General features: G+C 42.9%; 1 protein-coding gene across 5 annotated transcripts in view; it reads left to right on the forward strand.

The window, feature by feature from the left end:
• The window catches only part of TENM4 (teneurin transmembrane protein 4), a 772,055-nt gene that overhangs the window by 554,228 nt on the left and 191,870 nt on the right, over positions 1-25,957 (forward strand). For all 5 annotated transcript variants that reach the window (XM_065678851.1, XM_065678850.1, XM_065678853.1 and 2 more), the window contains 2 exons: positions 2,635-2,733; positions 4,814-5,049. In XM_065678851.1, the coding sequence (XP_065534923.1) occupies positions 2,635-2,733; positions 4,814-5,049 (335 nt within the window). The remainder of the gene's footprint in view (positions 1-2,634; positions 2,734-4,813; positions 5,050-25,957) is intronic.

A 25,957-nucleotide genomic window follows, 5' to 3' on the forward strand; every position in this document is an offset into this window, starting at 1 on the left:
CCAGTTCCATCTCTTCCATGAAGATGACCTTCCCTACTGCAAACATTGTGAGAACCTTCACCTAAGAGAGTGAAATGTCCAATATGTAAAAAAATAAAGAGACATTAATCCAAGCATTAAGGCCTTTGAAGTACAGCAATAGGAGATTAGAGTAATCTCATGTCAAAAATGGAATTGTATTTCCATTGAATATCCGTTCCTTTTTAAATCCCATATTAGTCAACAGAGAGAGAAAACATGAAGAAAAAGCTACGTCTTTTAAACAGGGATTGTCACAGGCTGTGCAACGTGCCTACAGTTAGAGTTTTATCACTCATTTTGACTGCCCTGGGCTCCAGGCAGTGTTCAGAACTGGGAATTTAGGGTGATTTGTCACTGCCTGGAAATACCCACACTGAAAGGCAAGCAAAGATGTGGAGCACAAGTACACAACTGCCACCATCAGCATATCCCTGTATCTGAGAACTTTTTGTGTTGCAAGAGGAACTTCTTCTTCTGTCCCTCCTTTTCATTAGTTTCCCTTTACTCCCTTTTCTGTTTCTCCTCTTTCTTTTCCTCTCTGCTCCCTTTTTTGTTGCTTTAAAAGCAATATGTTACCAAGGTTCTGATGAGAAGGTCTTTGCTCAGCAGTCACTCCTGACAGGTAAGTCAGCTCCTCCCGTATTTATTCCTCATTCTTTCTTCTTCTGTGGCTTCCTTTCTGTTCCTTTACACTTGACCTTGCAGGAGCAAATAAATGCCAACTAGATGGACGTCTAGTTGACAAACCAACAGCTTTCCATTCCCAGGGAATTTCATGTGGTAATCATGTAGGGTCAGCTTCTGCCACTACAGCTCGTAATGAGAAGGGAGAGTGTTGTGTAACTGGACAGCTATTCACAGGTAATGTCCAAGGGAGCAGACTCTGCCCAGCCTTCAGAGAGGAGGACATTCATCACCCTGATGACCCAGCAACCTCTCAGTTGCAAAACCATACATGATATGATTATCTAACCCTGTTTTATTGACAACTGAAATTCATGGAACGGGTTTGACATGGATTTTAACTCCTGATGAACTTGTATTGATTGGTGTGTCGCTAGATGCCTTGCCTCTTACCCATTCAATGCTCAGTGCATGCACACATGTTGCTTCTTTCTGCATTGAATTCAACATCCAACCTTTCCTGCATTCCCAGGGAATGTGAGGAAGCTGCAAACACTTGGGGATGGATTGATGTCTCAAATGCTAATGCACACAGCTCATGCATGTCGATCCACTTTACTCCAAATCTACAAACAGGAGTCCTTTTACTTTCCTTCAGATCAAGGAATAGATCTATTCTGTCAAAACAGCCCAAAAGCCTCCAAAAGCAGTGAGTTGAGCTAACCAAGTGCTGGCATTAGCAGCAGGAAGAGGAGGAGGCAGAAAAGAAAATGAAGGTTGAGGATGGTTTAGAAGAGATGGTATCAAGGCTGGTATAATATGACAGGGCTGGTTTCTCTTGGTATAGCATGTTACCTGAACCCAGTTTCTTTGCCAGAGGAGTTCTCATTTGAGTTCACATCACGTCACTTATATCCTGTAAGCGTTTCATCCTGACTAAGTGATAAAGTGTCACAATGCTGTTATGTTCCCGGTGCTAGTTTCGGCCTGGGAATTGATTCACATTCAGGCTTAGATTCAGTTTTGATGCTGAAAACAGACATGGGCAAAACCAGGAATGTTCTTTTGCCAGGTCTTGAGAAACAAGCCTGAAGGTGTAAAAGACACAGTCTGTTCCCAGCTGTGCCACTGACTTAATTCTCTATGTTCCTTCTTCTCCCCTCCAAAAGTACAAATCCATTTAGTATATATAGACCAAAATGTGACTCATCAAAGTACCTGCCAGGGAGGCCAGAGATTGCAAAATGCCACTGTAGTACGCAAAGCCAAAACCAGGCTTTTGCACCAGCAGACCCTGGATATCTCTTGCCTGTATTAGTCATATTGCAGCCAATACTCTGATACTGGAGTTTGGGTTACAGCATAGCTCTTTTCCAGCTTTTATCTGCTTATCACTTTTACTTGGAATGCTCATCTTCGGCATTTTGAAACTTCTAAATAGCAAATGATTGCTCCACAATGGAAAAGAAATTAATCAAATTGGTAACTCTAAAGTTCTCAAATGGAAAACTGAAACTTAAGCACAGGAGCGTCAGATTTGCACTGGAAATCCATGAGGATGTTAGATGGAAGTGCTACCACAGTGGGCTATGGATGCTGTGCTATGCCCTTTCAAAGGAATAATAGGACGGGTGCAGGAGTTTAGCAAGGTTAGAGATGTTTTCTGGGTTGAAATGTGCTCTTCTGAATCCAGACTTGTGTGTCACTGGCAATAACTAATGTGAAATCAACAAATACATCAGCTTATTTTACACATGCACATGGGCGTGTGTGCTTATATGTGTGTATATGCATATATATAGTGTATAGAGGGAGAAGTGAACACCCTTAGAAGCTATATATGTATATGTGTAGCATCTTATACATATAAATATATGGTCCATCATTCTAATTCCATGCACAACTGCACTATAACCATTGTGGTTTATAAGATCACACTTCATATATGCATGACTCACTGGCTTCATTCATGTTTCCATATGTACGTAGAAACATAGCAAAGCAGACATTCCTAGAGACATTGCAGGACAACCTCATTGAGATGGACATTCTCACCTCCTCCCGACATGACGGTGCTTACAATGATGGGTATGTGACACTTCCGTGGTCTTCCTGTTTACTGTACAGTCATTATGATCCTTGCATGAAAGCATTTGGTCATATCAATGATGTTTAAGGGCAACACCATTGCTCGCCTCTTCCAAAGTAGCTTTAAAACTGAGGTTCTGGGGCTTGGAGCATTGTGTCCTATCCGTATTAATGGCAGATTCATTAATATGCTAGTGAGCCACAGCATGCTGCTTGCTTTTTTTCCCTTGTTTTGAAAGTGATTTCATTAGCAAGAAGTACCTACAGCAATTTTGAGTCCCATATAAACTAAGATTAAGTTAATTTCCTTAAAAATCTTAAACCATTATTGTGCCAGCAGCCTGATACTTCATTGTTAAACTGATATTTGCCACGTATCTTATCTCACAAGTGTCTGCTAGTGGTGTGTGGAAGCCAAGCCTTTGTTTTTGACTTATCCACCACGCTGGCATCTTTACCAAACATTTGGTCACTTAACATCAAAGTTAAAAGCAGCTTTTAACTTGCCACTTAGTGCCAAAACTGTTGACCTTGTTTTGCTGGTACTTTCTAATTTGGTAGCTGTCATTAACTGAAGGTCTAATTGATGTTCTTGAACACTGCAGGTACCTCTTTGCTCTGAACAGATACATCTGTGCCTAAATACTTTCCAGAAACACGGGATAATATCTGAGTCTTTGTAAAAAGGAATGTTTTGATGTAGAGCATTAGTGGAAATAATGACTCATTCTCTACTGCTCAGCAGTCATGCTTGGAGTACCAATAAACCCATGGCTGGAATACTACAAACACCTATTTGGGAGAATTATGTGTTTCTTTATTTTGCATGAATCAGTGGCTTTTCTGCGTGGTGATATTGCTGCATGTGACATTTCCCCCTGGGACAAGTGGCTTCGAGGGGAAAATAAGAGTCACGTCTTCATCTGGGATAACCCACTGGCTTGACTGACTCCCATGGATCCATGCTGATTGCATCGATGCTGCCTGCAAATCTGGCTCTGTAAACCACAGCAGAATGTGCAAACTGCGCTGGGGCTGTTCCTCAGTCCTCACAAGCTGCATTTTGGCTTCACATCAGCATGGTGATAGGCGAGTCAGATCTGTTTCCCCAAGTTTCATACCTGGGATTTGAATGCCTTGTATTTCATGATGTCCCACCAAAATTAAGTTTCTCATTTAGGATTCCTGTGGAGAGAACTCCCATTGGGACATCTCATTTCAGGAGCTCATGGACTGCAGTGGGTTCTTTTTGTGCTGACTTTCATGAGCCTCACCCAAGGTCCTCATAGGCTGGCTCTCAGGCTGCGTTTGTAATGATGGGCAAAATACGGTGCCTCCCAACGTGTCACTGGACAGGAAACGCTGTTGCCTTTGACAGTTATTCACACTTTTTGAAGGCAGGCATCAAACTGAGGTGCTCTGCACTGCTTTCTGCAAGCAGGGGCCTCTCCCCACTAGCCACACAAAGGACTTGAATTCTGGGCTTTGATGCCTTTAGCCGTGCCATTGTCCCACGCTTAAATTTGCCAAGCGGGGGCAGTGTGAATATTCCCCTCTGTGACAATTTGGGTGCTATGGAATGGCTTAAGCTCTCTTTCCCCATCTCCATTCACCGACGCCATCCCCCCAAAACGCTGTCATGCAGTGATCAATGAATTGGTAAACACCTTCCCCTCTTTAATCTGACCTACGCTTCCCTTCAGTCTCCATAGGGAATTTCTATGGGAGCGTGAGCAGGCCCCCAGTGCTGCCCATGCCACCAGTCTGTCGTAGCTGTGCTTGGGGTATTCATCTCACTCTTAACGCCAGCTGTTCCACAGAGGGGACTCCTGCCCTTGAAGAGTTCTCTGTGGCATTGTTGGCACTGTGGTTTTTCGTTCTCTTCTGTTTTCCTTTACTCTGTGTGACTCGAGTTTGATTTGGATTCTTTCTCTTTCCGTGCATGCCATCCATGTCCGTAGCCAGCATTGTGTGGAGCTGCTTTCCTCGTCCCGGCAGCAGTCACCATCCTCCCACCCTGCATCTCCCTCAGCTTCGACTGCTGTGAAGAATCACTTGCTGTTGGTCTTTCTTCCCTCAGGCACTTCCTGTTCAAACCTGGAGGCACTTCTCCCCTTTTTTGTACAACGTCGCCGGGATATCCCTTGACGTCCAGCACTGTGTACTCACCACCCCCTAGGCCCCTTCCCAGAAGTACCTTCTCTAGGCCTGCCTTTAACCTGAAGAAACCCTATAAGTACTGTAACTGGAAATGTGCTGCCCTGAGTGCCATTGTCATCTCAGTCACGCTGGTGATCCTGCTGGCGTATTTCATAGGTAAGCTTGTTTCTGTTGGTTATTTCTTTGCTTTTCTTGCATTTCTCTACAAACCTACCCATAACGCTAGTGGTTGGGAAGAAGAGAGTCAGGTTGTGGTACAAAGGGATGGGGAAATAAGGTCTCTGTTGGCTTAATTGTGATTGCAATGCTAGGGTGCGGAGCCTAACATATGTCACGAAGAACATAGAGCCGGGGGAGCTCTAGAAAAACCTGAGTGCTCCCTTCAATGACATGGACTGGTTACATTCCATTACATAGAGGAAAGTGTACCTGGAGTGAGACAAACCCACCAGCAGAACCCATTAAAGCAGACAGTGAAGTCTGTGTCTCAGTCACATCCAGGTCCATGGGAGTTCTCCACCATTGACTTTGATGGGACAGGGTCAGAACCAGGATGCTTACACACAAAAATGCAGGTTTATTCTATCTTTTGGTGCCGCATGCTAGTCATTTCACCAACTATATTGACGTTCACAAGGGTAACTGAGAGGGTACAGAAGGACTGAGTTTAGCCTGGGGTCCAACGGAGCCTTTTTTGACTAGGGGAAGTTGGGGTGGCGAAGAGGGGATTATTCTTGAGCTCTGCATGACCTGAATTCCTTTGGTTTATAAGGGTTGTCAGTATTCGTTGCAAAACATCATTCTCGGTGGTTGTTGGAAAAGTAATTGAACTGTTAGAGGTGAAAATTGTGGTTTTCAGCCTGTAAAGCCGGGGTGTTACCATTAATTTGCCTTCAGTTAGATGTGATATTTGTGTTATAAATGTCTCTCAAAGGTCCCTTCCGAGACTTATGTTTAAACTGTCCGTAGCTCAAACTCTAGTTGTCAGATGCTTACAGATGTGATCATGGGTAAGAAGAAAGCCCTTTTCTCATGGCACAAATGAGCCTTTTTGATTTCACTCTGACTTCCTGTACACTAATGATCTATAAAAGGTTGTGGTTAGAATTACAAATCTGAGCCTGGATCGAAAGATTTTTTTGCTTTCATTTCACTTGAGTATAATTAGCACCACCACAAAGGATCGCTATTCCTGTGTTCCTTTCATGTGCACTTCTTTAATGACTGATACTTTTCCATTCCTGCCTTGCATCATACTCCAGTCACTTTTATGTGCTCCTGGAAGAGGAGCAGGAATGATTAATTAACCAAGCTGAAATCAGCAGCAGTTTGATGAAATATGCACTCAACTTTCATCATTTACTATGTACATTTGGACTCGCCTTTCTCATTTGTCTCCTAGTCTCCCTATGCCCTGAACATGTCTCCTTTGGACATTATCTCAGGGTGTCAGAGGAGTACTGTTATAACTCAAAGTAGCGGTGCCTGCTCATTCCGACAGAGGAGGTGTGTGCTGCTTGATAGACGGAGATGAGTTTGGAATGCCACTCGGTATTCCCCAACTCAAACCCCTTTTCCAGAGTCCTGAAAAGCTCAAGCTCCTCTTTGAAATCCCAGTTAATGTCCCAGTTAATGTGGTTAAAAGGTAGGTCCATTGAGTGCTTTCCCATCCCGTTTTTTAATCCGGATGAATTCCATGGCCTTTGCCGGGCTTCATGGATGGCTGGCGAGGAGCCAGGAATGCTGATCAGGTTGAACTGCTGTAATTATGGGTCATAATCACTAATTTCTAAAGGAACTATCAATTATTAAAAATCAAACTCGATGCTTCACTTCAGCATAAACATATTTAGCCAAGATTGTCTCTACCAGAGCCAGAGTTCTAATCAACAAGCAAAAAGGCAGCTCTTTAATTAGATTTTGATGAAAAATTGTGTTTAATTTCAAGTATAATCAATTATTAATTACTGTAATGAGTGACTCTGGCGGGGTTTACTAATTAACTCATTTAAAAATTATGAATAACCTTTTCATTTGTAATTATTTTCTACATCCTGTCAAGGCGCCCGTGAGAATGGGATCACCTAAACCAGGAGACAACAACTGAATTGGGGGGTCAGAATGGTTCTGCTTTCACTAAGTTAAGCTGAGGCCTTTTGCATTCCTTTAAACACTGTCAGTTCTGAAGAGGAATTTGTTCATTCCTTTAAATAACCTGGTCTGCTTGCAAAACAAGTTACTGGTTTTCCTCCAGTTTCTGCTTCTTTTCCCCTCTGTATTTGCATAGTTGCACCTTCTTACAGATCAGAGAGTGTAACGATAGGACAAGGGGTGATGGGTTTAAACTTAAACAGGGAAGTTCAGGTTAGATATAAGGAAGAAGTTCTTTACTGGTGGTGAGGCACTGGAACAGGTTGTCCAAAGAAATGGTAAATGCTTCATCCCTGGCAGTGTTCAAGGCCAGGTTGGACAGAGCCTTGGTTGAGATGGTTTAGTGTGAGGTGTCCCTGCCCATAGCAGGGGGCTGGAACGGGATGATCTTAAGGTCCTTTACAACCCAAACTAATCTATGATATTGTGATTCTATACCTGTCCTCATTTAAGTATTATCTTTTTCTCTTCAATGCCATAGGAACTATTTGAGTGGTAAGGTATAACTTAATCATGAGTAAGGAAGTCTATATAACAGCTCATGAGTGTTGGGAACTTGGCTACTTTCCATCTCCTTTTGTTAGTTAAAACAACCATAGAAATTATCTTTGTAATGACCATTTTCATCCTCCAAAGCAAAGTGGGGTCATTGGAAAGGCTTCCATTTAAGTGAGTAGACTTTGAATCAGATCCCATGGCAGTGGTTTGGCATTTACTGTTTTTCTGTATACTGATCACTTAATGGAAGTAGTTCAGAGTAATGTCTCGAGCTTCAGGATGCTCTTCACAGCATCAGGCATGTCCTAGTCCTCTGTTTAAACGTTAAAAACTACTCATTGTAGATCTCGTACCAATACAAGTGTGTGGAGATACAGACATCAGGAGATGCACAGAGTACTCTGCTATTAGCAATACTTACTGCGTGATAGATGCTCAAATACAACTGTGGTGGGCGACCACTTGAGGCATGGAAACAACAAGGCATTGGGTCATTCCTGAAGCTCTTTGCCGAAGCTGGTTCAGTTTGCTATATCACTGGTTTAAGGCTAAAAGGCAGAGTTTGCATTATGTTGTGAAAGTTTTCGTGGTATTTCATAGTCTGAGGTTCATTTATCTTGCTGGGCTGTTTGAAAGGAGAGGACAGGAGGCATAAATAGAGTCTATGGAAGCTGAACGGCTGGTATCATGTGTCAACACCATGATCAAGCTGACAGTTTTACAGGGCTGAGTCACTGGTCTGGAGAGATAATGACAAACAAAATAGAACAGGGTGCATTAAACACCAAAAGCTGGGTTTCATTTGAATTAACCAGCTTTTGATTGACTTGTTGCCACCTTTTCCTATATCCAGAGGCAGTGAAGACAATGCACATCAAAGTTTTGCACACATGCAGCTTATGCAAATCTCATGAGCTCCACGAAAGCTTGTCTCATGGGGTGAGGACACCAAAGGGAAAAGCAGTGGCAGATGAGGGCTGTGACATTAAAATGGTGGGAATGGCACTGCTGGAACCACTGAAGTGAAAAGCCCCTTTATGCAGCTTGTCACTGACCTGCACGTTTGCTGTTGCAGGAGGTTGTGAAGAGACACTGCTTTAAGATTAAATTCCCCCTTTTAGGACTGTCCATTCAGCTGACAGCTAAACAAGGGCAATTTTCATTGTGCTGGGATGTGATATGGTCTGTATGCCACAGACAACTAATATATAGTGAGAGTCTTATGGGACAGATAATACACCGAGGGACGTTGCTATCCAAATACTTTGCCAGCAGAGTTTCTGTACCTGGTAAATGCCAGACCAGATAGCACAGCACTGTAAAGAGTCTCTGACATTCCTTGGGGGGAAGAATTCCAAGTTTAGAAACAGAAAAGACCTGTTTGGTTGTCCAGATCTCCATGCCCAGCAGCTGTTTGGCTAGATCCATGGAATAGTTTCTAAATGAATTAGTGATGGAGAATAGTTTCTTTCTGCTGAAACAGAAGGTATTCTCCTCTGCCTGATGTAGATTCCAGACTAGATGGAAGTACAGTTTGATGTAGTTAGGCACTTGCAATTTTCCTATACTTAAGCATGTGCTGCGGTTGCATTGCAGGAACAGCAAGAAAGATGGGCATTTGATTTAGATTAAAGTTAGGGCTGGAAAACATATTATGAAGCCAAAACAGTCATTCATTTGATTGGAGTCAGAGCTCTCTCTCCTTTTCAGCTCTGTGCTCATTTGAACTCTGTACAGATGCAGCTTCACTTAAAGAACAGTGTTGCTTGCTACAGGCAAAATGCTTTCACAGTAAAACTGTGCTAGGACTATGATGTGTTTATAAAGTGTCTTTATTGTCTAAGAATCACCCTGCAAACTAACTTCAGCTGAGCTGGGCTGTGATTCTTTGATGCTATGGAATAAGCCCAATTTAAGGCAGCTCTCCAAAGCTCTTATCTATCCAGGCAGTTAGCTCTGGATGTGTAATACACCAATTACCATGGTATTTACATGCCACTTGAGATCAATAGGAAAAGTTGCTGATGCTTAATTATTAAACATGAGTGATATCTATTAACCTACATTTATACCTTGATATTAAGGTTTTTGTTCAAGTTAAAATAGGACCCAGTTTATTGCCCTGCCAGCAAGTTTCTTTCATTTTCTGTCTTATTTAATATTTCTTTTCTGACCCCAGATAAAGTTCTGTTTTGCTCTTTTGATTTGCAAGGATCTGTCAAAGTTTTCTACCTCCATCTTATCTTGGATGAAATGCAGGAATGGAAACTAAACAGCCTGTTCTAGCAAAGCCTTTATGAAGTCAGTCTGTTACCTAAGGAGCTTTGAGGTTCTTTCAGGGTTCTTTCACATCTTCACAAAGTTACTGCACATGGTTCACTCAGTAACTTTTGGGTCTCATTTACTTCACTTTACCCTTAATCTATAAAACTGCCAGATCCAGTCTGAAAGGTGCTATAGCGTTATCAATAGTTCATTTTATGTACTGTAAATGTTTGTGAAACATAACATTTTGGGATACTAATTGAGAGGGACCATTGTCGTGACCCAGCTCTATCATTTTGATCTTTTACAGTAGAATATGTGGGGTTTTTACTGCTAAAGCTGGCTCTTATTATACCAAATGCCTACAAGCATGGTTAGTGCCACTAAGTCATGCAGTTTAAATGACATCTAGCTCTTTTACACCCAATGACATTTGGGAAATCCTGGCCTTATTCTTCTTGTGCACATGCTCTGTTTACCTTAGCACTGGTTCAAATGCACTCAGAGCTGGTGGCATTGGTCCCAGTGTCTGCAACAAGAGCTGGGATATAGAAGTCTGCCTGTATTTCTCTATGTTTCTGACTCTGGAGATTGACCTGACTAAAGACAGAATATACATCCAGGCAGATGCTGACCCTTCGGTCCAGTTCTAAATGACTGTCATGTCTTTTTCATTGTTGAGCTCCAAATTCGGCTCCTATATATTATCTCAGGAAAGCAAAGACATGAAAACAGTCTCAACCCCATGGAGTGGTGCCATCAATGGGAACATCCAGCTGATCCTTCGAAAGAGCGTGGAGTTGCAGGAATCTTTTTGCATCATTTGTTCCATAGCAGAGAGATGGGAAGATTGCAGGGTTTGTGTTATCCTCAGTCACACTTCACTCTTGTTAAGGAACAAGTGAGGGCAGCTGCTGTGTGTAAAGTTTACAAGAGGTTGGTTGAGTAGCACTTAGCTTGGGGAAGCTGCCGGCAGGAATCTGGCAAAAGAAGCTTTCCCTGGTCGGATCCACAATGAATCACTCAAATGCCTCAGCCCCAGTTCTGACATTCACAGATACACAGTGTTGCGTGAAACACAGATAGATCCCCAAAGTACAGCTCACTGTAGCTACATTAAGAAGTGTTACATATACATTTTGCCCAACAAGACCAAGAAAAGGTGTTTAGTTGTTAATGCAGTACATGTGCACATGATCGTGATCAGCAGAAAGATGAGCAAGACACAAGATTAAATCCAAGACGGGCTATATTCAGTCTTATATTTCCACCTGCTTTGTTGTCTGGCATTGCAGCTTTAGGTGCGTGGTGGTTTGAATTATATCTCAGATCTGATTTTCTATCACCTGCAAAGAGCTGTTTGTGTTATTAAAGGATTGTGTGCATCTTTTTTTGTTGGTTTGGATTTTGCATTGTGTGTTTGGATAGCGGCTTTATGTTTTAGAGTAAAGGAAGTCCAAGTGATTTAACCATGGCTTTAAAATAAAGGTGATAAAGGTACAAGATCCCACTCTAAAGTTATTCTTGTGGAGATAAATTCTTTCAGATGAATGATGTTAAAAAACATACCATATAAACTCCATTAAAGAACATTCACTGTTTCAGCCTAAATAAGATCTGTAACATGGCATAAATGCTGTTGGGGTAGGAGAAATATATGATGATGTATATGCTATTGAAAGAGAGACACTGCCAGAAAACATTACTGGAAAAGGATAGTAGAAGGTAGTATAAACCTGCTAAAGAGTTGCCCAGTGTGGGCACACTGGGAAGTATTAATTCAGGTATTCCATTTGACTGCAACATGTTCTGAAATCAGTGCAAAGCAGAAAGTCTGCACGGATAAAGTCTGCACTGATGAAGTCTACACTGATAGAGCCTGGTCACTGCTGCATCTTTTAAGAGCTAATTCAGTGCTTATTTGAAGAAGGAAGGAGTAGGAAGATTCCCATCATTTTTATTTAAGACTCTTTTCTTCACTTTCAATGGTAAAAGCTATAAGCGCTGTCACATCATGAAGGCTGTCCACTTAGGGCACTGAAGACCAGTAAACTCCAGCTACTTACTCTGCCATTTTACATACGTAAGTCACATACTTCACTTTTTCTCAACTTAGATGTGTAAGGATCTCATTAGCTCTTTGTGGCCATAAAAATGACATTTGGAGATTGTTATGCAACAATATTGTTATATTCTTGTGCTTGCTCGTACAGTGATTTTCACTCTCTGCTTTCCAGTTGCCCGTGGCCCGTTTCGTGGGCACAACTTGCGATCCCTTATTGGAACTAGATAAGCTTTAAGGTCCCTTCCAACCCAAACCGTTCTATGATCCTAAATGTATGAGATGGCCTGTGACACCTTTTGTCTGAACCTTAAGCACATTTTGTTCAGATAACTCAAACTTAGTAGCTGTCCAGCTCTTTTATCTGTTCTGTCCTCATCGTTACGTTTGTCACTTGAATAGTCTTTGAGTCACCTGCATGGTTTGTCATCCTCATTGATGTAACATTGAAGTAAATGCTGGACACTTTCAGGCTGACTGTCGGTTGTTAAATTTCACGAGGAATTTGAACATTTGATGATTATTCAGCAGCAATGATGATTTTAAGATCTTTCAGTTTTACAAATCCATACATTTACTTGTTACCGTTGGAAAGTGCTTGTTTCTTTAATCAAAAGTCCTAAACCAAATGTCTCGCTAATCTGCCATATTGTCAGAAAATGAGTAACTCTTTGTTCCTTAAGATCTATTTACCAGTAAATCAATATGGACCTGAGTTATCATGCATTCACTTTCTTTATTCTTCATCAGTTGAATTCTTTATTATGTCTGTGATAGGTGTCAGGCTGCCTGTTCTGGCTTGCGTCCTCTTCTTTTCTCTTCTTAAATATCTATACAGCATTAACGCAGTTCTAGTCTCTTGGCAGCTGCTTCAGTATTAATCAGTGAGTCAGATTCCTCCTTGCTGTCTCATTTACTGGCTACAAGTTAAATGAGCCTGCAGATTTCAAACTGTTTGTCGTTGAATAGATGTAGTTTAATATAATTCTTGGTTATTAATGGACTGGAAAAAAACCCCAACTTATTTCTTAGGAAACAGTCATGTTATTGTAGCTATTTGCAAAATCCAGAACAAAACTTCTTACTGAACACTTCAGCCTTTGCTATAAATTATTAACAATGTCCCACCTCCATCAAGTCCATAGCTTAGTGTTGCTCAGTTTACAAGGTTTCAATGCACCTAAAACATGTTCTATTGGTCTTGGTGTTTTTTCAAGGCATGTATCTTTTTCTTCATGTACTCAGCTTCTTTCAACTCTCTGCATAGCCTCAGATTGATATAGATTACTCCCTCTTTCCCTATTGTTCTGGGAGTTTATATCCTCCCTTTTTATTTCTTCATATTGTTCTATTTTGACACTGAATGAAGAGGTCCCTTTGTCAAAATCTGGTCCTATTTCATCACTGGAGGATCACTGGAAGCTTTCCATTTAGAAGTAGACCACCAATATGATGAGTCTTTAACCTGTTGGAAGTAGGTTAAGGCTGTATATCCAGAGGGCTTCATCTGATCTTGGAGTTTCTATCAAGAAACCACACATTAGTCACATAATATCACCCGTAGCCCTTTAGATGCCTGATCCTTTCTTAAATGTAAGAATCTTTAATACAAGAAGGGATGAATTTAATTCCATCTGTTCTTATTAAATGGTACGATGTGGGCTCTCAGCTTTTATAAGCTTTTACCAGTTGCTGTAAGCCCCCCCCAAAGGAAAATAACAGCACACTGACATCACCTTTATGACAGCGGCACAGATGTGCTGCTCTGATCTTCATTTCACGGCTTAGATTGGCCTTTGCACACAGACACTGAAAAGAAATCAGTTTTCCAGATCTTAGTGTCTACTAGAAAGGGTTTTCCTTGAGTCCATGTTTCTATTTCATTAATTAGTGTGGAATTTAATTGCAATTAAGTAGAGACAGAGAGAAACATTGCCTGTAATGGGCTTTCTTTCAGTGTTTTTAAATGCCATACATTTTTGTGGGTAACTTGTCATGAGTAAGCTCAGTAAAGGGATGTTCCTGGCAGTGAAACTATTCCTCGGTTATAGTTTAGTGTTTCTTTCCCTTCATTTTCTATGCAAATCTGAAGATGCCTTCAAAGCCTATTTTGCAGCCAGGTCTTAGATTTCTGTTGGATATGTACAGCGATGCATTCTCTAAGGTTTTTACCTGTAGTTAAACTTGAGCTATGTGGTAGAGATACATCTTGATAGTGTTAAGAGAAGTGGTGTGAAGTATACCACCTAGGCAATGTACTAGATGACCTGTAAAATAAAGAATCAATCCCCTCTTTTCCTCTCTGACAGGATTTCAGCACCACTCTTTATGCTGGAACTTTAAAGCTCCAAAAGGACCACTTAAATAGTTCACTTTGAGCGATCAGAATTTGGTGCTCAGTAAATAGGTAGTTAGAGGTCATTGAATCTCTCTGTGTTTAAATGAAAACCTCTCCCACCATCACAAGCTTTTCCTATTGGAGCTGTTGGAGCAAGTCCAGAGGAGGCCATGGAGATGGTGCGAGGGCTGGAGCAGCTCTGCTCTGGAGCCAGGCTGAGAGAGCTGGGCTGGGGCAGCCTGGACAAGAGAAGGCTCCTGAAGGGGAGACCTGAGAGCAGCTCCAGTGCCTAAAGGGGCTGCAGGAAAGCTGGAGAGGGGCTTGGGACAAGGGCCTGTAGGGCCAGGCCAAGGGGAATGGCTTGAACCTGCCCGAGGGGAGACTGAGATGAGCTCTTAGGCAGGAGCTCTTCCCTGTGAGGGTGCTGAGGCGCTGGCACAGGGTGCCCAGAGAAGCTGTGGCTGCCCCATCCCTGGCAGTGCTCAAGGCCAGGTTGGTCACAGGGGCTTGGAGCAAGCTGCTCCAGTGGAAGGTGGGTTGGAACTGGTTGAGCTTTAAGGTCCTTTCCAACCCAAACCAGTCTGGGATTCTATGGTTTTATCTTCCACTTTATTTGATTTTATCAAACCTTAGCTTCCAAGCCTGTCCTTATTGCAGCCAGAAGCTTTTGCCTAGAAAGATGATAAGAACAGCATATGTTAGCTGTTTTCAAATATGGTAGCACATAACACAGCAGCAGCATTGCACCTTGCTTGTGTTGTACAACTGTAGCATCACTTCATTATGCAGAAACTCTTTAAAAAGCAAAGCAGATCAAGGCTGTTAGCAGGGACGATAGCTACGCTTACACTAAGTATTTCAAAAGAAGCTCTGATTGAACTATCATTGGAATAGGATCTTGTTTGATTCTGGTAGAAATGATAATGAATTCAAGCATCAAAAGGGCTTCTTGAGGCTTTTTATTAAGAAAATGTAGTGATATTCCAAACAGTATTAATCCTACTGGTTACTTATATTTGTACATCTTCTCCAGTAAAGCTACATCACGTACTACTTCAGGTTGTAAAACATGTACATGGGACCACTGTGGGCATCCAGCTGCTCCAGAGTGGTTGCATTTCTGTAATGTTCAATTCTTACTGATGATGACACTTAAACTTTGTATTGTGAATAATCTCTGGTCCTTGCTAGCTGAATTGTGTGCAGGAATTCAGAAGGTATTGGCTGAGCAGAGCCAAAATGTTGGAAGAGTCCCTTCTAACAAATAAATTATATAGATTTTCAAGTTACACTGCTTGATACTGTTTGATTCACTATGATCAACATGGTCTTTGGGGATGAAGGGGTAAGGCAGTGTCCTATGTCCCTGAACAAGCACTTTGATATGTTCTCATTTAATGATGGAACTAAATTCACATGGCCTAAGTTATTACAAGTGAACAACCCTGAATAGATTTGTAAGTGTAGGGGTCTGGATCCCTGTGTGGTCATTCACTTATGCACAACTTTGCTGTTGGACCTACTGTTATTGTATAGACTGATAGACTCATAGAATGGTTTGGGTTGGAAAGGACTTTAAGATCATCCAGTTCCAACCCTCACACAAGGCCATGTTGCCCAAAGCCCTGTCCAGCCTGACCTTGAACACTGGCAGGGATGGAGCATTCACCACTTCTTTGGGCAACCCATCACCCCTTGTCCTATCACTACAGTCCCTAATGGAGAGTTCCTCTCCAGCATCCTTGTAGCCCCTTTCTGACACTGGAAACTGCTCTGAGGTCTCCACGCAGCTTCTCTTCTCCAGGCTGAACAGCTCCAGTGTTCTCACCCTCTCTTCATACAGGAGGTGCTCCAGCTTCTGATCATCCTCGTGGCCTCCTCTGTACTTGCTCCAACAGCTCCATGTCCTTTATCATATCCCAAATCCACCCAGATCCGGCTGCCACAAAACTAGAAAACCAGAGTTCACACATGCTCCGTAGGTACCTATTCAGAGAGCAGTAGCAAAATTGTCTGCACTGACTGTATTCCTTCCCTTTCCAACCCCCTCCTATTGCTCCCAGCCAGGCTGCACATATGGCATCCCTAGAAAGCAATTGAACGTGCAGCAGTGCTGGAGCTGCCAGGGTTGAGTGGCAATTTCTGTGCCATTGTTCTGCTCAGCATTGGGCCAGTGGAAAAAAAATAGCCTGTGATGAGGGAATTAAAGGCTGTTACAGATTACATATGCATAGGGGGGCTGATCTGAAATCACACAAGCAATCTTAATACTGTTCTCTGCTCAATTTTGAGTGCTTGACTTGGCGAACTTGGAGTTTTTTGAGCAAAAGCTTTTTTTGGGTGTAATTAAGTACAAAGATGGCTGTGGGTCTTTTTAAGAGGACGCTCTGGGTTGCACTTGCCAGCACTTACCTTAATCTAAGTGCTGGATTTAGTCCTAAATCCAAGGGAACAATCATCAGGCTGTGTTTTGTTATGAAGAGAGCTTTTCACACTGATCTGAACCATTCCCTTACATTTATACTGCTTGAAAGTTCACTACTGGATCTTGCCTATTTTCTCTGGACAGGAAAAATATTCTTGTGGCATTAATTGTACTGTGTGCAGTTCTGGTGTCCTCAACATACAGGACATGGGGCTGTTGGAGCAAGTCCAGAGGAGGCCACGAGGATGAACAGGGGACTGGAGCACCTCCCGTATGAAGACAGGCTGAGGAAGTTGGGGCTGTTCAGCCTGGAGAAGAGAAGCTGCATGGAGACCTCAGAGCAGCTTCCAGTGTTTGAAGGGGGCTACAAGGATGCTGGACAGGGACTCTTCATTAGGGACCGTACTGATAGGACAAGAGGTGAGGGTTTAAACTTGAGCAGGGGAAGTTTAGATTGGATATAAGGAGGAAGTTCTTCCTTGTGAGGGTTGTGAAGCCCTGGGACAGGGTGCCCAGGAAGTGGTGAATGCTCCACCCCTGGTAGCGTTCAAGGCCAGGCTGAACAGAGCCTTGGGTGCCATGGTTTAGTGTGAGGTGTCCCTGCCAATGGCAGGAGGTTGGAACTGGATGATCTTAAGGTCCTTTCCAACCCAAACCATTCTGTGATTCTATGATTTGCTGTGTCACACGCTTTACAGCTTTCCCAGACTGTACTTTTGTATCCATTTGCTGAGCGTTTATACAGGAAAATAAAGGATTTTGTCCTCTCCAAGTGAACTGTTGGAAAAATCTCTTGGATTTCAAGTTTACGTGAAGAAACATTAGAAAAATAAAGTAAAACACTCTTAGCCTGCTGAACAAATAGTCACGTATTTGTCATCCAATTCAGTTAAACCAATAAGAAGTTCCTGAATACTTGTGCAGATCTATAAAGTGTGTCAATTCATGCTGAATTCCCAGCTCTTCCAACATACACTTGAAGGCACTAGTTTTATTCAGTTATTAGAGTTTTATTTACTATTTTATTAGAGTATTATTTTGTTTTATTATTATTATTATTAGAATAGTATTTTATTATTTACTATTTACTATTTTATTTACTATTTTATTAGGGTTTTATTTACTCTAAGTAAAGCTCAAGTTAAAGCTCTGCTTTGGTCATCAAGGGATTCTGAGCTTGTCATTTTGTTCATTTTTCTTACACCAACTAGCACAGCCCAGCTGGAGCTCCAGTGCTAATAGAATGTACATGGTGACTAATAACACTAATGCAGTTTTCAGCTGATGGTAGGATTATACCCCAAGCAGCGCTCTCAAATAATTTACTTGTCCTTATAATAAAATCATGTGCATGTTCAGAAGGAGGGATGAGCAGGCAGTTTGAGAGGTTGGCTCTCACATCACGTTCTACAACAGTATTTAGATCTTAACCCTTAAACGGGGATGCTGCATTTGAACGCTGATCCCACCTCTGTTGTGCTGGGGTGATAGATGAAAGCAGGCATTGTTTGTGACTTTTACACAGCAAAATGCATTTCTTGGACTTTAAGCAACCCTTTATATTCATTTTGGAAAGCAGGTTTGAAGCATAGAATCCCAGACTGATTTGGGTTTGAATGGGACCTTAAAGCTCATCCAGTTCCAACCCCTTGCCATGGGCAGGGACACCTTCCACTAGAGCAGCTTGCTCCAAGCCCCTGTGTCCAACCTGGCCTTGAGCACTGCCAGGGATGGGGCAGCCACAGCTTCTCTGGGCACCCTGTGCCAGCGCCTCAGCACCCTCACAGGGAAGAGCTTCTGCCTAAGAGCTCATCTCAGTCTCCCCTCGGGCAGGTTAAAGCCCCCTTGGCCTGTCCCTACAGGCCCTTGGCCAAAGCCCCTCTCCAGCCGCTACGTAGAAGGCTACTTCCTTATATCTAATAGAGATATGAAGGAAGGAAGCATGCAAGAGGTTGTTTATTTGCCTATGTAAATTGCACCCCTTTTAATTAGGGTTTTGCATTTTATATGTGTGTAATGAAATGGCCTTTGTCAAATTATACTGTCCATACCAGGCTAGCCCAGAAACGTAGGAATTGCAACGCAAGGTAGGAGGCCCTGTGGTAGTGCTGCCTGTCCTCATTTCTCTAATTGAAGTGAGTACCCCAATGGGAACATCATTATTTCTAATATTATACACACAAATTAAAACTCCATTTAGAGGTACAGTGGGACCATCTTATAATTGACTTTGATCTTGACGAAAGATCTCACTAATATTTATAGGGATATGGTCTCTGCCAGAAAAGATGCCTAGAAGGGAAAACATTATTTTACCAAGACAGGCCTGAGCATGTGTTGCACCACATTTACTAGAGCTGTGGGGCTGAAATACATCTCTTCAGTGCAGTAAGCTGCTTCGTTGGCAGCAAAGTGTTGCTGAAGTCCATCTTTCAACCTCCTATTGTGCTTTCATGGTGGTGTGGGTGCTGAAGGGAATGACAGATTGTATTTAAGCAGACAGCTCCTTGGGTAAACCACGCTGTGTCTATGTCTGTTTTTTAACTATAGGTTGACACTTAGAAATGCCCCTTAAAATACTCATAAAAATATTTACATTTACCCATTTAAAACTGCGTTTTCCCTTTTCCTGCAGGAAATGAGGGGCATCCAGCAAGCTGCTATAGCACTAGAGGGGCCGGTGATCATCTATTAGTGGTTTGAATGGACAAGCAATCACTTGAAAGTCTTTGATCCCCAGGGGTAATTAGGAAGACATTGAATAGGAAGTGCTGACTCTTTGCATTGAACAAACATTGAGCTGAACTGCTTCATTTTATAACGTGTCTTTCTAGTCACTTCCTTAAAGGTTTCAAAGAAATGTGATGCTTCAGCTGGAAGCTCTCTTTTTTTTCTTCCCTATTAAGAGCAATTGGGAACTAAATTAAAATATAAAGTGTTCTCCTTAGAAGGAGCTAATACTATTTGGTAGACCATCTGCTGCTGCCTTGGAAAGCTTTGATACAGCTCTGCAGTCAGAAGGGGTCAAAGAATAACTGGTTTGTGTCGAATCAAAGCAAGTAAATGCATTTGCAGCCGGGACTTTAGGTGATTACCACAATGCTTTGTTTCCCCAGACGCAGTTCCCACTCTGATGGCTGAATTTTAAGAGGTAGGAATTTGAATTCCTCCTTTGTACGTGGTGATTCTGAAGGAGGGAAGGAGGAAGCCCGAATTACCTCTGAAAGAAATGCTGCTGGTACATGCGTAGTTTGAGCTCTGGATGTGGAGGAATGGCCAGGCATCAGGCAGGGTCCCAGGTATTACTAGAGGGGTTCCATAGCATGTCTCTTTGCTGAGCTGGCTGAGAAAGCACATATCTCTTATTTAAGGTCCTAAAGCCCCACCATAGAATTCCAGAGTGGTTTGGGTTGGAAGCGACCTTAAAGCCCATCCAGTTCCAACCCCTGCCATGGGCAGGGACACCTTCTGGTAGACCAGGTTGATCCAAGCCCCATCCAACCTGGCATTGAACACTGCCAGCAGTGTATGTGTGAATCCAAACTGTATGTCTAAATGATGTGAATTCCTGATGTTAAGAACCATTGGGATCTTTAGTCAGGATCCTATATTTCAATTCCTGTCTTGAGAACTTGTTAGATACTTGGGTGCTAAATAACTGCAATACTCAGTGTCCCTTGCCCTTAGACAAACAACATCTTGGCTCTGTCTGGTCCCGGACTTGACCATATAAACAAGGAGAACAGGTAAAACGTACTGTGTCCGTACTTACTGCTTTTACCCTCTGCCAACATCAGTCAGGCCATAGGGCCACTTCAGTCCTCAGCTGCATTGAGGGGTGACCTCATCAGTGTTTACAAATATGTAAAGGGTAGGTGTCAGGATGATGGAGCTAGGCTTTTTTCAGTGATATCCAGTGATAGGACAAGGGGCAATGGGTGTAAACTGGAGCATAGGAAGTTCCACGTTAACATCAGGAAGAACTTCTTTACTGTAAGAGTGACAGAGCACTGGAACAGGTTGCCCAGGGGGGTTGTGGAGTCTCCTACACTGGAGATATTCAAGGCCCGCCTGGACAAGTTCCTGTGTGATGTACTGTAGGTTACCCTGCTCTTGCAGGGGGGTTGGACTAGATGATCTTTTGAGGTCCCTTCCAACCCTTGGGATTCTGTGATTCTGTATGTTCTGCCATGCCGGGACACAGAAGCCTTGTCTAGCACTGAAATGGAACACAAATGTAAGAGAAAAACTCTTTATTTTTAGTGTTTGTTTTACTGTTTCCATTCTCTTAATATCTTCCTTGATTTATTGACGATTGACAAACCAGTGATTATTTCATGCTGAAAAGCTCTTTTTCATAACATGGAATGTCACAGAAATATGATTAATTCTGCACCAGTCAATTCTCCCTCTTCTACAGAAATCGCCTGATTTCAGTGTAGAGAGACACAGCTATCCAGATAATTACAGGCGAGTTGATTCCAGAGACAGGAGGGAAGGCAATACATTTCCTTGAGTCAAATTTAGCCTTGAGTAATTCACTGGTGGAATTTAGCTTCTTCTTTTTCAGGGAGGAGAAAACACAAACCTCAAGACTGTTATTACAAGTCTGCTGCTGAAGCTGAAGGTTAAAGAGGAATAGGTAGCCACCGCATACCTTATACTTGAGTGCACAAAACGAGGGCAAAGGAACAAGATGTATAAATGTCTTCTCAACCGCTGACTGCGCTCCAGCTCTTTTTCCTGTTCCAAGCCCCTTTTACTTTCTTCCTCACTCTTTCCCAATGTTCTTTCTCTCTGCTGTCACCAGTGCAGTGAGGTGCTTTTTTGGAGGCAAGCTTTTCTCCACATAGAGCGCAGTGTTCGCAGAGCTGAGCTGAGGAGGGTGCAGTGACTGTGCAGAGGAATCTGGTGTTTCCAGAGCTTGTGCATTCCCCTGTGTTATCTGTGCAAAATGTACTGAAATAGGATCATAGAATCACAGAATGGTTTGGGTTGGAGGGGACCTTAAAGCTCAACCAGTTCCAACCCCCTGCCATGGGCAGGGACCCCTTCCACTGGAGCAGCTTGCTCCAAGCCCCTGTGTCCAACCTGGCCTTGAGCACTTCCAGGGATAGGGCAGCCACAGCTTCTCTGGGCACCCTGTGCCAGCGCCTCAGCACCCTCACAGGGAAGAGCTTCTGCCTAAGAGCTCATCTCAGTCTCCCCTCGGGCAGGTTAAAGCCATTCCCCTTGGCCTGTCCATACAGGCCCTTGGCCAAAGCCCCTCTCCAGCTTTCCTGGAGCCCCTTTAGGCACTGGAGCTGCTCTCAGGTCTCCCCTTCAGGAGCCTTCTCTTGTCCAGGCTGCCCCAGCCCAGCTCTCTCAGCCTGGCTCCAGAGCAGAGCTGCTCCAGCCCCATAGACATCCTCAGGTAAAGATGGGTTCAGTGCATGGAGCATTCTTAGTGGAAACACTGCTTAGGTGTTTCAGATGAGAAGCTCAAAGGACTTTGTCTTTCCTATGTGCTGTTCACTCTCTGCACCGTGCTCGCAGTGGTGATGATTAACTTGGTGCTTTGTTTAGCTCCCAGTTCTGAGAAACTCTTCAGGGCAAGTTCAGTTGTCAGTAGTAAAACTGTTGTTGTTTTATTCATTCCTTAGAAAGCACCAGGCCAGCTGCAGTAGGAAAAGGGAGAAGAGAAGAGGAGAGGAGAGGATAGGAGAGGACAGGACAGGAGAGAGGAGAGCCTGTGAGCTGCTGTGAGAATGCCTTTAACAAAGACTCTCCAAGCAGCCGGTGGCTTCAGCCATCACCTTGATTTCAAGCATCACAACTGATCAGTTCGGTTATTTATTACACTTAGCTTGCTGCAAAGCAACGAGCTAATAAAGGGCCAGCAAAGTGGTTTCCAATGTTCTGCTGACGGGGGTGGTTTCTGGGGGTCTCACATGCTTCAGTAAGCATGTCTTATCTTTTCTTCTCCCTGTGATCTATCACATTCATCTGCCTCTCTCTGCGAATTCCTTCGCTCCATCAACCTGTCCCAAATGATGTCCATTTTGTTGACTATGTGAATTATTACCTTTGTTTGTCCCTTTTCATCCCAAATGCTGTACCAGTTTCTTTGTTCTCCACTTTGCTGAGTAAAGTGTTTTGACTTTAGTGTTTTGCTGTGTCATAAGCAAGTGGTAATAATACAAAGATACCCAAAAGCCTGTGTCTCTTCAAAACAAACTTGGAAACAATTTTCCTCTTTATTTGGCTTAATAACATCACCTAATGTTGCTTATGGCCTCCACAAGCAGCTATGGAGTCAGAATAGTGCAATACACATAAAGATAATGTATTAAAACATCAAGAACCATTACCCTGAATACATGGTTCCACCAAGATTAACTTTGATTTATTTGGATGGTTAAACAGCTCAGCTGATGCTAAACTGTGGGTAAATTCACTTTGCTAAAGTGAATCCGAGTCCATCAAATGGACAGCCACATCACACTGAACTGCTGAACTCAGCAAAGTAACCAAACCCTGAAAGGGTGGGAGTTTGGCTTCCTTGTTTTCCCCACCAAGACGGCAGGACTGAGGACAAGGTGGTTTATTCTGCATGGAAAACTCTGATACTGGCTCAGCAAGTTTCAGGGCACTTTTTGCTAGTCCTTAGCTACAGTTAAAAGGTTGTGAAAGTCGAAGATTTAATGTCAAAACACGAGTATAATGGGCCAGAGGCCCCAGGTGCCTTTATATCATTTAAGTTGTTGGTGCTGAGCCAGCCCAGAGAGGACACATGCAGGGCTTCCCCTAAGTCTTGTTTCCGTTCCAAGAGAAGGCAGACACGAGAGTTTTATTAGCCATGGGAAAGAGAAGCAAGGTTTCTGCAAAGGGCATGTCAGGAGGCTTCCCAGGCAGTGAAAGCTACATGGTATTTTACAAAAGGGAACACTTTAATGATTGTTAATTGCAGTGTGCTCTTTTAATACATGGGGGGCCTTCAATAGCTGAGTATCTACTGAGCATCCTGTTGGGGAGGGAGAGGGAGAAGGACAAGAGCGGCTTTTAGGAAGGCGTTTGCTCTTTGTGAGCCACATCCTCCATCTAGCTGAGCAAAGAGGGGGAGAGAAAGCCAGAGAAAATGTCAACAGTGGGTTCCATTGACCTGGAGACTGAGAACATCAGGGATCTCAAACTATTTTTACAGCTTCAGTTTACTTTCAGGAACATTAACACTTCAAAGTATATGGTTGTGCCTCTCATCCATTGTTCCAGGGTTTTTCCTTGATTATGGTCTTCTTTTTCTTTCTTTCTTTCTCACAAGGAAGAACTTTGCATCAATTCAGCACAGGGCAAGGTTGATTTGTACCTCTCCTAAATCCTTTAAATATCTAAGTGTGTTGTTTCACACATCCCACTGAGATGTAGAGACCCAAAACATCCACTGCTGTTACTACTTGACTTTTTAGCATGAGTGTGGCAGTTAGAGGGGGCAAGCCGAAGAATGAATGTTCTACCAGCTTGTCACTGCTGTTTGGAAGATACTAACATTAAAGACTTGATCAGAAGACTTCTTAACAAGTGTCTGCTACTGCAATGTGTTTCCAAAGCAGATCCAGCTCTTTGTTCTTGTTTCAGGGAGGCTCTTGTGAATATCACCTACCTGCAGCAGAAGTTGCATGATGCCTGTTTGCTTTATGGGTGGGAATATTTATAGGCTTTTGTTTTGTGGTTAGAAACATCAAATCAGAAGCCCTGGATAAAGCACTAGCTCCAGGCTTTTGCACCCCTTTCTGAACTCTTTTTAAGCCACTTAAAAATGATCACAAATCACAAAATGATTTTCTAATATATCTCTGTTTCTTGGATGCTTGTGCTTTTGCATGCATGGTGCACATAGATCTCATGGGTCATCACTGGTGACCTTCTTACAGCCTTCCAATGCTTAGAGGGAGCTTGTAAAAATGATGGAGAGAGGCTTTCTACCTGGGACTGTAGTGACAGGAGAATGGACAATGGTTCCCATTGAAGAGGGTAGATTTAGATTTGATATAAGGAATTCTTCCTTGTGAGGGTGCTGAGGCGCTGGCACAGGGTGCCCAGAGAAGCTGTGGCTGCCCCATCCCTGGCAGTGCTCAAGGCCGGGTTGGACACAGGGGCTTGGAGCAAGCTGCTCTGGTGGAAGGTGTCCCTGCGTGTGGCAGGGGTTGGAACTGGATGATCTTTAAGGTCCCTTTCAACCCAAACCAGTCTTTGCTTCTGTGATCTCTGTGATGATGGTATCAATGAACACAAGAAGCTTTTTACTTTAGACAAAATCTATTAACCAAAGACAAAAGTTAATGTATTAATGCAAGCTTTTTATCGCTATCATAACACAGTATCTATATTACAGGTTATTGTGTCATATCTTCTATATTGGGACATTGTAAGACAATTTTCAGGTGTTCAGGAATGAATGGTGGTATTGAATGGTTGGTTCAGTGGCTTAAGGGGATGGATAATGTCAAAAAAAGCCTTAGCACACTTCCAAGCTACCAGTTCTGTCATTACACTGAAGCAAGATATTCCCTTCATAAGACATTTCCTCTCAGGTGTTTTTAAATGGATTTTACATGCCTGAAAGAAATGCTTATAGCTTTCCCACCCATCCCAAGCAATGCTGAGTTCTTCACCTTCACTTTCTTGCAGTAAATAATGATCCACAAGCAACAAAGTTCTCCTAAGGAGAGGAGAAGAAACAGTGACCTTCCAGGGAAACAATGGCCTTTCACTGTATTCCTAAGAGTTTGTGTGGCACTTAAGACTGTGATATCCAAAGGCCAGAGCAAACAGCCCACTGGCTCGGTTCTTGCCTGAAGCAGTGATGCCCAGTATAAGCTCATGCAAATCGCTGAATATGAAGTTGGAACTGGTAGGTGGAGTTGGGATTAAACACTTAGGGTTTGAAGAGGCATCCAGGCTGCTTGCTGTATAGGATTGCCTGGGTTTGGAGGAGTGAACAGTACAGGTTTCATTCCACTTGGAACTACAAACCTCCAATGGCACCTGGGTAACACTCTCGGCCTTGGAGAGGTCCAGCCTGGATGGCATTCCCAGGCAGCATCCAGCACTGAAGCCTACTGGTGGAGCAGTCCATGAAATGCCTGTTAGGGCTTGTGAACCTGTGAGTAAGGAGTAACTTAAGTCAATGAACACACAATCACACTTTAATGCCCCAACAAGTCCTTTAATCTGCTGTAGTTCTCTTTTTCCTTGCAGTGAAGGAGAAATAAGATTCCTACCTGATGAGGTTCCATGAGGTCAATAGCTCTCAAGTGCCTACGTACTCAGATGATGAGAGCCATAT

The sequence above is a fragment of the Lathamus discolor genome, chromosome 4 (assembly GCF_037157495.1).
Source record: "Lathamus discolor isolate bLatDis1 chromosome 4, bLatDis1.hap1, whole genome shotgun sequence".
NCBI classification, from domain to species: Eukaryota; Metazoa; Chordata; class Aves; order Psittaciformes; family Psittacidae; genus Lathamus; species Lathamus discolor.